The sequence below is a fragment of the Primulina tabacum genome, chromosome 11 (genome assembly GCF_025594145.1).
Source record: "Primulina tabacum isolate GXHZ01 chromosome 11, ASM2559414v2, whole genome shotgun sequence".
NCBI lineage: Eukaryota > Viridiplantae > Streptophyta > Magnoliopsida > Lamiales > Gesneriaceae > Primulina > Primulina tabacum.
The window spans coordinates 10,270,677-10,284,960 of record NC_134560.1 but is presented as its reverse complement, the minus strand read 5'-3'; the positions used below and the strand labels follow the sequence as shown (position 1 = coordinate 10,284,960).

General features: G+C 34.8%; 1 protein-coding gene and 1 long non-coding RNA gene across 5 annotated transcripts; one reads left to right on the top strand and one right to left on the bottom strand.

Moving 5' to 3' along the window:
• Window positions 1-1,272: 1,272 nt before the first annotated feature.
• Window positions 1,273-4,378, top strand: LOC142518570 (uncharacterized). The gene is made up of 5 exons (XR_012813585.1): window positions 1,273-1,372; window positions 1,855-2,748; window positions 3,849-3,992; window positions 4,093-4,146; window positions 4,228-4,378. It is a non-coding gene; the product is annotated as an uncharacterized LOC142518570 (long non-coding RNA).
• A 1,225-nt stretch (window positions 4,379-5,603) lies between these two features.
• LOC142518129 (protein SPA1-RELATED 2-like) lies at window positions 5,604-14,042 on the bottom strand. Of its 4 annotated transcripts, none has more exons than XM_075620812.1 (9): window positions 13,837-14,042; window positions 12,954-13,063; window positions 11,086-12,627; window positions 10,115-10,272; window positions 8,756-9,494; window positions 8,087-8,233; window positions 6,754-7,071; window positions 6,581-6,640; window positions 5,604-6,001 (listed from the first exon to the last, which is right to left on the bottom strand). In XM_075620812.1, the coding sequence occupies exons 3-9, from the start codon at window positions 12,583-12,585 to the stop codon at window positions 5,810-5,812; spliced, it is 3,114 nt and encodes a 1,037-aa protein (XP_075476927.1). In that variant the 5' UTR covers window positions 12,586-12,627; window positions 12,954-13,063; window positions 13,837-14,042; the 3' UTR covers window positions 5,604-5,809. The 4 variants fall into 4 exon arrangements, with proteins under 4 accessions (XP_075476927.1, XP_075476928.1, XP_075476926.1 ...); XM_075620813.1 differs by lacking the exon at window positions 13,837-14,042 and adding an exon at window positions 13,120-13,821 and having other exon boundaries at window positions 12,954-13,088; XM_075620811.1 differs by lacking the exon at window positions 13,837-14,042 and having other exon boundaries at window positions 12,938-13,822.
• Between the last annotated feature and the right edge of the window lie 242 nt (window positions 14,043-14,284).

Here is a 14,284-nt window from a genome sequence, read left to right as displayed (position 1 = left end):
TCTCCCCCCCCCCCCCCCCCCCCCCCCCCTCCCCCAAGAAGTATAGAAATATGCTTCTTGTGAGACTTGAACCCATGACCTCTCTTTGCTACCAATTGTTAGTTCCAAGCGCTTACCACTAGGTCAAAAGTTTTAGTTGTTATCCAAGACGTAACTTTATTTCTTTATACTTGTGGCAGCGCAGAGTGCACCTACTTGGGTGTTGATGGATCCGGCTATTAGGCCCATGAGTCCGAGGAGGTGTGTGTCTATCTGATAGTGTTGTCTCTTATCCCTTAGAGATCAGTCTTAACATTTCCTTCGTCGGCCCTGTCTCCAGTAAAGACAGTATTACATGTTAGAATCTTGTTTCACTCTTTTACGACTCACTTATCCAACCAAATCAAGTGGCGCAACGTCAGCTGGTTGATGCATGAGAACTTCCTAGGAGGTCACCCATCTCAGTACTACTTTCACTCATGCACGTCTAACCCAACATAATTTTTGCTGTCAGTAGATGTTTCCTCTCACATTTGGTAAATGTCAAATTGTTCATTAAATAAAGTGTATGATAAATTAGGAAATTACGGTAACGATAGTGCTATTTCATAAATGCTCATTTATTGAGCTATAGTAAAACGTTCCAAGAAGTAATATAAATAGAGAATGTCAATAGTAGTTTCAAAGACTTGGAACCTTTACAACTACGAGACTTTACACAAGCATCTGTGAAAAGATTTCTAAGCACCCATTACTCTGATATCAACTACTACTCATCATCCCTTCCATCAAAGATTATTTATCATATCATCAAGGGCTTCTGTCAAACTACTTGACCAATTCTTTCTAGTATATTTGAAGTTTTGTTCGACGGTTTGAATCTAACGATTCATTTTTTAAATTCATTTGTGTTGTATTGGTTGTTATAATGTGTGTCTCAACTAGGGGTGAGCAATATTTCGGTTAAACCGAATTAACCGACCGAAATGAGCCAATTTGAAAATTCGGTTCGATTATTTCGGAAATTCGGTTTTCAAATTTAAAAAAATCGGTTATATCGGTTAATTCGGTTCGGTTACGGTTTTCAAAATTTTGAAATCGGTTCACCGAATTAACCGATTTAATAAATACTATTATTTAATAAATTTTTATTATATATATATATATATATATATATATATATTTAAATTTTTAATTTTAAAATTTAATTTGTTATTCCCCTTTCATGAATCACGATATTAAACTTAATTTGATTGAAGGAGATTAGATTCCCCTAATTCAAATCTTACTTCATCCGCTGCCCATCCTTAATTTGTTATTCTCCACTCTTACTTCATCCGCCGTACCGTCGCCCACCCATCTCTCAGCGCCGGTCGTTCTCTATTCTTCACTGGTAAGTTTTTGAATACTGGAAAGAGTTACACTCTTGATGGAATGTGTGAATAAGATTGATGCACTATGTTCTGGTTTTCATGTATCGTTCATGGAAAAAATACGCAGCGAAGTATGGGTGATTGAGGGGGCAAAATCATGTTCAATATAGGCAGTGAAGTATGGGTGATTGAGGGAGAATAAATTTCATGTATCGTTCATGGGAAAAATCATGTTTTCCATTGGGTGATTGAGGGGGCAAAATCATGTTTATGTAATCATTATGAAATTTATGTGTAATATGTTCTATTGGCCCTAACTGCATGAAGTATGGGTGATTGAGGGGGCAAAATCATGTTTATGTAATCATATTGAAATTTATTCTCATACTGTCATTACATCTTCTCCAAAGGAATTTAAGCGTGATCTATTCTATTGGCCCTAACTGTAGGAACATTGTTTTAAGATTTAATATTGATGAAAATTATATTTTCTTAATTGTAGATGTCGCAAGAAAATATATCAAATATGGACGTTGATGGTAGTTGTTCCATGCCAATGCTACCACCTTCAACTGGGATGGAAACATGTGCAAATTCTAAATCAAAAATGACGAAGCGAAAGCCAATGAAATCAAGAAGTGAGGTATGGGATCATTTCAAAAAATTTGAAAATGACAAGAAAGGAAAAAAGGCCAAATGCAATTATTGTGATAAGGAACTTTTTTGTGATCCATATAAGAATGGAACTGCGAGTTTGAGGGCTCATATGAACTCATGTAAAAGTCACCCTCATGCGGTTGAAACAACTCAAGCACAATAAAGTTTACAGTCGGGTGAAAAAAAGGGTGAGGTGTCTTTAACATCTTGGAAATTTGATCAAGAAGCTTGTAGAAAAGCTTTAGCTAGAATGATTGTTGTTGATGAGCTTCCTTTCAAATTTGTACAAGGATAAGGGTTTAAAGTATTTATGGCAATGGTGTGTCCAAGGTTTATAATTCCTTCAAGATGGACAGGTTGCACGTGATTGTGTTGGTTTATATACTGTTGAAAAAGAAAGCTTGAAAATTTTGTGGAATAAAGCATCACAAAGAGTTTGTTTGACAACGGATACATGGACATCGATTCAAAAAATCAACTACATGTGTCTAACAGCCCACTTTATTGATAATAATTGGCAATTACACAAAAGAATTATCAATTTTTGTCCAATTACAAGTCATAAAGGTGAGGCGATTAGCTTAGCAATTGAAAATTGCTTAAGGGATTGGGGAATTGATCGAGTTTTCACTATTACAGTTGACAATGCAAGTTCAAATGATGTTGCTGTCAATAATTTTAGAAGAAAGATGGCTAATTGGGATTCTATTATTTTGAAGGGAGCTCATATTCACATGAGGTGTGTAGCTCATATAATTAATTTAATTGTTGTTGATGGTTTAAAAGATATAAATGAATCTGTGACAAGGGTTAGAGATGCGGTGAAATATGTTAAGCAATCTCCTGCTAGATTAAACAAGTTCAAGGAATGTGCAAAGCTTGAAAAAATTGAAAGCAAGAGTTCTTTATGTTTAGATGTATCAACAAGATGGAACTCGACTTTCTTGATGTTGAATGCAACTCAAAAATTTGAGAGAGCTTTTGAAAGATTTGATGAACAAGATCCATTTTTTACATTAGATATTCAATTCAAAAAATGGGAAATTGTTTTGAATGATGGAAAGGTGATATTTGGAGCAGATGGTAAACCACAAAAAGAAATGAAGACTTAAGATGGGAGACCAACATGTACTGATTGAAGTAATGTTAGACTTTTTTCTTCTTTATTGCAAGTTTTTTATGAAATAACATTGAAGGTTTCAGGTTCATTGTATGTCACTTCCCATGCTTTTGCTCATGAGATTAGTTTTATTCATACTATATTGAATGAGTGGCAAGAAAGTGATGATATTGATGTGCATTCCATGGGGTTAAGAATGAAAAAAAAATCGACAAATATTGGGGAGATCCTGATAAGACGAATAACTTGTATCATATTACTGTGGTGCTTGATCCAAGGCATAAATTGGATTTTGTAGAATTTATGTTGGTAGAGTTGCACGGAGTTGAAAATGGGGCAATAGTAGGAAAGATAGTCAAGGATACTTTATTTGCTTTGTACAAGAATTACAAGGATAAGATGGATCCTAACACCTCAAAAATGTTGTCTGTTCAAGAATCTAAGTGATATTGAGTCCAGAAGCTTGACCCAAACAGATTTGAAAAGGCAATCAATCCTTGCAAAATACAAGAGACGAAAGGCACAAATATTTGGTGATGGAAGTATATCAGAGCTCGACAAGTATCTTAATGAAATGGTTGAGGGGTATTATGATTCTTTTGACATTTTGGGATGGTGGAAGCAAAATTGTCATAGATTTCTCATACTAGCTCAAATTGCTCGAGATGTTTTGGTCATTCCTATTTCAACAGTCGATTCTAAATCTGCTTTTAGTACAGATGGTCGAGTACTTGATTGCTTTAGGAGTTCGTTAACTCCTATGGTTGTTGAAAGTCTTATTTGTACGCAAGATTGGCTTCGTTAATCCCCAATACCAATCAATATTGAAGAAACTTTAGAAGATGTTGAAAAACCTGAACAATGTAACTTTTTTCGGAAAAAAAAAAACAGCTTTGTTAGATTTTTATTTACCATTAAAAAAAACTAGTTTATATTTCTTATTTGTCACAATTTATTTTTCAGATTTTTCTAAAATTGTGTTGGACTCTTCTTCAACAACACAAGGGGATAAGTGAAGTATGAATGACTCTTACCATTAAAAAATACATGTATCGTTTTCTAAGTCAGTTGACTAATCAGATGTTTGTTTAATTTCAGATGTTCAAGATCTGTGCAAGCTGAAAAAAACTTGATATTTTGATGCATTCAGTGCACTGTTTCCTGGCCAATTTTGTGTTGAATCTCCTTTATGGAACTAGATTTATATGAATTTTTTTGTGGCCATGTTATGTTATTTTATAAAAAAAACATGTATTAATTGTGTTCAAACAAAACTTATACATTTGTGATGTGTGTGATTTTATGTTTTTATGCATTTGTGTAGATTGTAGTGTTCAAGAAAATTTACATATATAATTAAAGTTAAATCACAACTTTTTAAAACTAATCGGTTAATTCGCTCACCGACCGAATTAACCGATTTTAATTCGGTTCGGTTTTAATCGGTTATGAAAATTAATTCGGTCGATTCGATTATGGCTAAATAATTCGGTTCGATTCGGTCCGGTTCGATTATGACTAATTCGGTTCGGTCGGTAACCGAACCGACCGAATGCTCACCCCTAATCTCAACCGTTTGAGTTAACTAAGAGTTTCGATTTAAGCAGTGAATAATTCCTAAGGTTGAATCAGATTGTTGCACAGAGTTGTAAAACAAAAGTTTTCTAGTGAAAGCCCATCACATTATTTGACTGTATTTTAGATAAAAATTTAAAGTGTTTATTCTACCCCTGAACACATATCCGATCATAACAAATACTAATATTCTATATATATTTAAAAATATAATATTTATTTTACTAAAACCAAAATATAATTTTGAATTACGATTCGGTTCGGTTCGGTTTTCTATTTTTCATGATTTGAATTTTCAGTTTTCCGGTTTGAAACATATTTTGCACACCCCTGATTATAAAGAGCAGTTTGGTGGAAATTCTTATTTAATCAAAACCAATTATGGTAATAATTGCTAGTTGATATCGTTGTGTATCCGGTCATTTGCTTGGAATTTGATTTTCAGTAAGTTTTATCTTGCATTCAACTAATTTAGTTGCGGAATTTATTTTAGTATATTATATTTCATTTAAATTAGTTCAAGTAATCACAATTATCATTTCATTAATTTTGCCATATTAAAACAAATAATTAATATATTAGTAATTATTATTAGATTATGTAAGAATGACTCGCAGTCACTTCAAGACAGTCCGTATTTTAGTTTAATCCCAACCAAAATTATCAGTCAATTGTTTTTAAAAATGTCATATTTGAAGGAGTAAAAATTAATAATTTTTTTAAACAATCAATCATTTATAATTTATCTAATTTATTTCTTACATTTTTTTAAGTAATAATTTTTTTCCAAATTTAGTTAAGGATTGAAAAAATATAAAAAAACATGGGATTAAAATATATAAATTTGTTTTGTTGATTATTTCACACAAATACTAAGTATAAATACCATACACAAAAAATACGTTGCCCAACAAAATACATGTAAATTATACTGTGATTAGGAACAAAAAATATGCTATCATCCCAATTTTTTTCTTTCAACATTCACGTATAAATCAAGAACATTAAATGTGTATAGATCAGATGACCACAATTCAGGAAGTTCTTACATTTTATAGACAATGAATGGTTAAGAATGTCATCACACGGAGACGAGCTTGATTTTCTAAACCAAATGCAGAAGTTTGATGCAGCCAGATGAATTAGCAGCAACCACCATATTTGATTTTCGTCTCCAGCAAACACTTGAAATGAACTGTCCGTTGCTCTCTTCGGTTTCCTTGCCCGTAATTTGATCAATGGAGCCAAATTTATGAGAAGTAATTGGCACAGGTAGAGATCTGTAATATGCAAAAACCTGGAGACAAACATTAACGAAAGGGGAAGGTTAGAGATCTATAGGCTTCAGACAAACAGAATCATGGCTAATGGTAAAGAATGCAGTACTTCGGATAATTGGCAAATATTTCTCCTTTCTATCTCTGATCTATTTTACAGTAGATCCCAGGAAATCACATTGAGTTTCAAGTACTAGAAACCTCTATCATGTTCTTTTTGAAACAACAATGGACCCTATCATGTAACGTCATACTTGAAGCGCATCGAAGATCACAAACTACAACTTTTGATATATTGACAACCACTTGGCTTACAGTTGCTATAAAATCCAAGCTCACATACTCAGTTTCTTTAATTTGCAAGTTGATGCAGTCGTCGAGAAGGATTATTTGGGAGCGAAAATAGCTCATACTATTATGCCTGACTGTTAATATGATAAATTGATTGAAATGTGATACTTATAGCATATCACACGGCTTAAATAATTTGAGTTGCATCCTTTCTATCGGCTATCTTTGTTGGTGTAAGCAAAGGCATTCATATGAATTTGGTTTTTACATCAACAATATGAAAAACGTTAGATAGAAGTGAAGACCACCTCATTGGTCTCTGAACCGCACGTTATATAACCATCAGCAACAGATAAACCTACAAAGTTCTGCAGGAGAAAGGGTATAATGTTGAGCAGACCCGGAAAAATTAAGCAAAATCTACGTTAGGTCACAAATTTTGTGAACGTAAATCAGAAACGAATAAAACCAACCAACCAACCTTCTCATTTGTGTGTCCTCTAAGTGTCGATACACAAGCATTTCTTGATATAGAATTAGAACTCGTTTTATTCAGATTCCAAATCTTAAGCGTGTTGTCAGTTGATGCGGTAACAAGAGTCGTTGCATCCAAGAATTTTGTATAACTAACAGCTTTCTCATGGCCAGCCAATATGCACCAAGGAGTTGAAATGTTACGAACATCATAGCAAAATGTCTTGTAGTCGGCGGAGCTAAATGCCAACAAGTGAGGGGAGTCGGATGAGAATTGCACACAGCACACATTTGCATGGTTCTTGATTGTGGTTAAACTATTTTTCTGCATTACATAAAAAAAATGGGTAAGATAAAAGATGTAACAATTTAAAGAATAAAAAAATTTGATGTTCGCTTACTCACTTTCAATGTTTTCGTTTTATACTTTTAAAAATCAATTTTCCATCTAAATAAAAACAGTACTACAATATTACTCTTTTTCACATATCCCAACATAACCATTAGTTCTAAATCAACTTTTTACTTACAAGAAATACTCTATTATTATATTATACTCTCACAATGTAATATATTCTAAAAATTTAAGTTGACTTCAACCAAAACTCAAAACAAACCTTAAAACACCGGGAACAAAACCAAATAAAGTCATGGTTTTAAGACTTCTATACTTCCAACTTCTTCTTAGAGGATAAAAGAACAGTAAATTTCACTGTATCCAAATGCAAAACTATTTCTAGATAGAAAAAATCCTACTTAATAAAGTGTTTTCCAGACTAAGTATTTCTTTATTCAGATTCAGCCTTTAAGTCTTAAGCTCCAGAAAGAAAAGTCAATAACTTGAAGAAGGAAATCCATCAACTGTTCCCAAATTTTTTTGGTAAAGCTACTGGCTGGTTTGCCACTGCTTATTTAGGATACAGAGGAAAAACATCACATTTTCCTACTATACATGGTGTACTTCTTTATTCAGATTCAGCCTTTAAGTCTTGAGCTCCAGAAAGAAAAATCAATAACTTGAAGAAGGAAATCCATCAACTGTTCCCAAATTTTTTTGGTAAAGCTACTGCTGGTTTGCCACTGCTTATTTAGGATACAGAGGAAAACCATCACATTTTCCTACTATACATGGTTGTCAAACTACAATTCACAAGAACTCAATTTTTGTACACACAATCAAACCTTGTAACAACCAGAGGCTATGATTGTGAGTTCAATATACTTTTAAGATTAGGTTGACAAAAAAGAAGAGAAGAACTTGAAACCCCAAAAAAATAGCAGCTTTCATCAACTCTGTAAGCATAACGCACATATACAGATATAGAAAAGACGAAGCAAACCTCGTTGATGCTCCAAAGTTTTACAGAACGATCATCACTACCACTGGCTAGTTTTAGAGGATCCACACGAGAGAAATCAACGGACCATGCTCTTTCAGTATGTTCACTGAAATGGGAAAAACTTTGACCAGTTGTCGCATCCCATAACTAAAAGACATTTTGAAAGTTACGTCGAGAACAACACAGAAACAAAACAATAACTTGTATCAGCATTTTCAGTTTGGGGGGAAATGGAATGGAGACAAAAAATTAGTACTTACAATCATAAGAATAGCCATACGTATACAAGGATACATGGTAACATTAAAAACCACAAATGTCATAAACTTTTCACAACCGTTTGAAAACAAATGTACTGACTTCTGCAAGAACATTAATTTGATATTAAAGCTGCTTTGTGGACAGAAATTGACATTTTGGGTGGCATAAGCATTATTCAGGGCTACTAGACTATCATTAGATTTCAAGTAGTTTATGGTTATTTCATTCACAAAATCCTCGGTGCTTCGAAATTTAGTCCAGGACATTAAGGCAAAATTAAGTGCAGAAATTTTTTACACATTCCTAACAAAAGAACAAATATTACAAAATGGAAATTTTTTTACAACAAAAAGCCCCAACCACCCTCTTATAGAAGTAAATATATTTATCAACTACGTTTATACACACCTTGACAGTGCCATCATAATCAGTCGAAGCAAGATAGTTACTTATGTAGCTATTCCAGCAAATGCAACTGAGCTTTGATTTGTTTTCCATCTCAATAACCGGATAATGAATGTCCACGGATTCATCAAATAAAGCTTGAAATCCAAAAACTTTTATCTTTTTTGACACCCCAGCTGTAGCTAAATAGTCCTCATCTCGGTCAAAACTCAATGAACATATCACATTCGGGGAATTATTATAATCTCCAAGCCGCAAAATCCCTTGAACTTTGAAATTACTGTAACGAGCATATTTGCACAAACCATCAAAGAAACCGCCTAAATAATCTGTGGTATTACCCTTAGCTTCATTCTTCCCCAATAGTTCTCCATATCTTTGAGTGGCAACATCGCTAGCTGAAAGCCGAACACTGGGCCTCATAGAAAAGTAAGCACTTTCAATTTGCTTGATATTATTTGTTGACCTTGTTTCTTTATCACATGCGGACAATGATTCCCCAGGTGAGGGAGATAAGACCGGTGATTTTTTTGGCCGCCTTTTCTCAACCTCTTCAATGTCAGCTTCTATCTGCTGGATTTGTTCAACTAGATTGGATTCATCCTTTTGCTTTACATCATTTAACGACGAAAGAAAAGACAACAACAATTCAGATTTTCCTTTTTCTTCATCAATAGATGACAAAAACTTATCCCCGGATGATTCTTTAATTCCACTGATAAATTCAGATTGCAGAATTTCCCTGCCATGTAGAAATAATTGTTGACATTAGTTGCTGAAATATGACTTGGAAACAATGTAATATAAAGACAAGGATGAAAAAATCATTCATAAAAATCACTGGACGTGATCTCCCAAGAACATAAATATTCCACAATTGATTTTCCAAGTATACAAAATACAGGCCCCCATTTCTTGAATAGATGCACCAATCATGAATTTGAATGGAATTTTATACAATTTGCATTTACTTCATGTTCCATAACCGATTACAATGCAAGGAATAAAGGACTCACAAGATAACTATCATGCAGATCATATTGATTTGAAAAGAGATAATTCAATCAATTAAAGTTTAAACCAAAAAAGCCATAGGAATAAATAGGAAAAATCCCTTGCCAACCCATTAATTTCTTCTCCTCTGGAATAACAGGTTCCTCCTCATATTAAAAAATATCAATGTTGCAAATATATAATATATGTAAACATCACGTGAACTAATTCATTTCGGCAAAGGACACTTCAGAGTCCAGTTTACTCTGAAACTCATCAGTTCCGATCTTCCTCCAACAGACAAAAAGAGTAAAGGACAATAAATTGGAGGATAAAGGTTTGCAACGTAATTAGAGAGAATGAAAATACCTGGTCGTTGGGCGTAAAGAAGGTTCAGGATGAAGCAGCCAAAGGCAAAACCCGGCTTCCTTGGGACTCTCAGAGAGGAAGCTAGGAGGGAGAATTCTATGACGTAAATCAAGCATCGCAGCAGCACGAGATCTTCCAGAGTCAAATGAGCATTGTAGCTGAAAGGAATCCATAACATTAGATAAAAACTTCAAGAAATAAATGACACAATTAGTATAAGAAGAAAAAATAAAACAAGACTGACCACAACCACCCAAATGATGTGGTTAAATTGATACACGATTTAAAATATTTGAGTTAAATCGTTATCACTATCAATATTTTCCCGTGATCGAACATAAAAAAATCAATTTCTAATCGTAACTAAAGCTTTCTTCCATTTTTTTATTCAGATTTGTAAAGAAATAAATTGAACAAAAATCAAGGACTCCGTCAAAGTGGATGCTTGTTGAAAGATGAAGATGGCTTATCTGAATCTCAAAAGTCACCAGTCCACCGCTTCCACAAGTTATCCTGACCTTTCATATAAAATTTAACTCTTGCGATGATCAGTCTCCCATATATCAAAGCTAGCCATCATTTTACCACAAATAAATTCATTAAATGATGTGGTAAATACATGGCATGGTAGAGGAAAAAAAAGGAAATGGTGATGGGTGTGAATGGATTGTAAATGGGATCGAACATTTAGAAATAGGATATTTGTACAGAAACACGGATGCTATGATCGAGAAGGTAGTGACAAACTTCCAGATAGTGAATTCCTCTGGATTATGACTACAACTGCCGAAAGATCATTTTGAGCCACTGAGACAATCTCATTTTTTCTTACAACAATACTTATATATTCATAAATTTCATGTCAGCTACATAATAATTATATGACTGTCACATCCAACATTTAATATCAGTCCAGTATGATTCGAGTCTAGGACAGTAAAGAAAACCAATTGAATACAAGTCATCAGTACCTCAAATAGAAGAACCCCCAAGGAATAGATATTTGATGCAATTGTGCAGCCATTGTCATTGAACTGCTCAGGACTGGAATACCACTTCTTTTCCAACATACAGCTCACAGAAGCCTGCAATTGCTGCGATGACGTAGGAACGTTCAGTCCAAAAAATAAACTCTTGTTATTGCTTTCTGTCTTAGGGATGTGCTCCTTAGCAAAATCATTGCTAGGATCCTTCGGGGCAGCATTATCTGCAAGGACAACATTTTCGGGTGCAGCTATAATGCTAGACCTAGATGGATATTGCGGCCACCTCCAAGCAACATTCGGATTCTCGCCTAATTTCCTCTTCTTCACTGACTGACTATCAGAGGGAGGCTTTCTCAGATGTATTGACCTCATTTCAGTTTGGCTTAAGTTTGAAAGGTGGATCTCTTGATCATTGGCATTTTCTTTGACCCCAAGGTGTGCAGAAGATCCTATGTACAGTATCTGGCATAATTCTACCAACTTGAAGCAAGAAGGCCTCAAATCTTGAAGGAAAGACCTACGAGAATGAGCAAGATCAACAAGATCCAGGACCTGTTTAAATATGCGCAAGCTCTCCACCTTATCTACCTTACTTTTACCTGTTTCAAGCCAATCTCTAAAACTGATTCCATCACCAACATTATCAGAATTCGGACAAATCCACGGTTCAGAAAAATCATGTGAAAGAGGCGAAGCAGCAGCTGCAGTTGAACCTAATGGTATAACAGAATCTGTTAATCTGGCATTGCCAGTCTTGGGATGATCATGGTCCCCATACTTGACGCTCGATCTTTTGCAAACTGGACTTTTATGTATCACTCCTTTGCCTCTCAGTGTACTTTTCAAGTAGTCTGAGAAACCGGATTTTGATAAAAATCTTGTCCTTACTGTTCCAGAAGAACACATTTCACTTGTAGAAACTTTGTTATCACTACTCAAAAGATCATTCACGAATGTCTTGCAATTGCTGTTCTTTTTAGGTTCTCTTTTATCTAGAAGCTCACAAAATAAATTTTTGTCTCTGTCTTCCCATGCAATTTCTGTTTTGAGATCTTTTTCTTTGCACCGAGATTGTCCACGCCAGCTATTAACTCCTGATCCACCAGCCACTTGATACAAATGCTGCCATTGGTTTCGCCTAGTTTGCATTCTATTTCTATTATTTGATGTACCGACTATAGCCATCTTTTCTCCATCATAGTTTTTCAGAGTCAACTCCTCGACCATCACCCCTGCATCATCCATACAATGAGGGCTGGCGCTAGCATGATTAGAAGAACCGATTCTATCTAAAAATTTCACATATGAAATATCTGGTGATGGATTTTTCAAGTTCTCGGGATAATCATCTATACGAGGCATAGCCATTTCATTGGATTCAAGCCCACTTGAGCTGCTAGATTTCAATGAGAACTCGTTTTCTTTATTTCGGATGTGGGTTGTGCCAACAGGTTCAGCCATGGCATCGCTGACCGCTTCGTCCATTTCAATTAAAATGTTTCCATTAAACCATAAGATCGATTCGTGCTGTAACATAAACGTATACGAATAAGTTACAGCAGAAATAAATTTAGATGAACAAGGATGGAATACCAATCGTATAAGATATTGAAAGGAAATTAGACCAATCAAGTGAGTAACTCGGGATATTCATCCTTCAAACTGAAATCATACCTTAAGGTTCATAGATAACTCAAATTCAGAAGAAAACAATTATGAAATCATAGTCGACACAATAATAAATGAAGCAAATATGATTCACAGATGGGCTACCACGAAATCTTCCAAGAGATAGCATAGGAAACACCTGGGTCTGAAGATGTAAAGAAAATGGTACCTCAACTGGGCCATACCTAAACTTTTTTCTGTTAAAGGGGGTGAGATAGAATGGAATTCACAGTCATCCAAGCACCGACAGTCTCGAGTTGCTGGGCAAATATTCGAAAACTGGGCCAGAAGAATGCTGCATAGTCACAAAAGTATGTTGGCTTCACCATGGAAAAGGGAAATCAAATGCACATTAATTCAGGGATTCACCAAATGAGATTATCAATTCTCTGAAATTAAATGTAAAAGAAACCATATATAACCCTTTCGAATCATTTATCGTCATGCAGCGTTTTGAACTTCCAAACCCAAGGGCAAAAAAAAAAAACCATTGTCATATCTGTAGCCCTTGCATCAAATTTCAAAGTGAACAAGTAATAAAATACACACGACAAGAACTTATTCAAGCTTCAAAACACAAACGTAGGACCCCAGCAGAACCAATAAGCCATAAACAGCAGTTCGAATCCAACAATCAAAATGAACAGTTACAATCAAGAGGGTTCATACTTCATACCGGGAGGTAAATATGGGGAATTCATCAAATCAGCAGTAAGCACAAACACTCCAAGTCCAAAATCAATAGGACATAAAAACTCTCAAAACCCAAAATCCAATCCATCGAATCAAATCAAATATCAAGAGAGTGCATCACTTTCAAACATCCCCAACCCACAAGGAAAAAACAGTGACTCACAAGTCAATACCAAAACTCAAACCAAATACCCTTCATCGACAAAACCCATAAAGCATAACAAAAATAAAAAAACACTCGAAGCAATAACACAGAAAACCAACATTTTCAATCCGGAATGACAAGTGAACAGTGTAACCAAGTTTAACTCATAGCCCAAGTGGTAGGTGGTGAATGAAAATGGAAGCGATAACGTGACGTTTGAAGAAAAATACCGTGGGACAATTGTGAGCCATGGAATAGCATATCCAAATGTTAATAGTAAGAATCTGAGGTGGGCTTCGTCGTGGGGATGAAAAGAAAGAGAATGATATGTGGAAGAAACTGGCTCCAATTGTAAAAATATCTCAGGAATCACGCACAACACACACTACACGATATCCACTAATCTTTGATTCTTTATTGGTGAAGATTTATCATATAATTTTGTGGGATTGATTTAAGAATGTCTGTCTCATTGCAGCCACGAATCAACAATAGTTTAATGGTGGCAGTGTTTAAAGAATTTGAAAAGGTGAAGTGAGATGGTATAATAGAAATAGTTTACGTTTCCTCAAAAAAAAAAAAGAAATAGTTTACGTTTGATTGCATCGGAAAGCACAAGAAAATAGCAATTCATTTTTTTCCTGAAAGGCAGGGATGTAATCGAGTCGAGTCGAGCCG

Excerpts from the sequence above, each read along its gene's own strand:
- LOC142518129 (XM_075620812.1), bottom strand. The coding sequence starts at position 12,585 with ATGGACGAAGCGGTCAGCGATGCCATGGCTGAACCTGTTGGCACAACC. Across the intron at positions 8,234-8,755 it reads ATTATGATGGCACTGTCAAG|TTATGGGATGCGACAACTGG; the intron begins GTGTGTATAAAC and ends AATGTCTTTTAG. Across the intron at positions 6,641-6,753 it reads GAGGACACACAAATGAGAAG|AACTTTGTAGGTTTATCTGT; the intron begins GTTGGTTGGTTG and ends TTTCTCCTGCAG.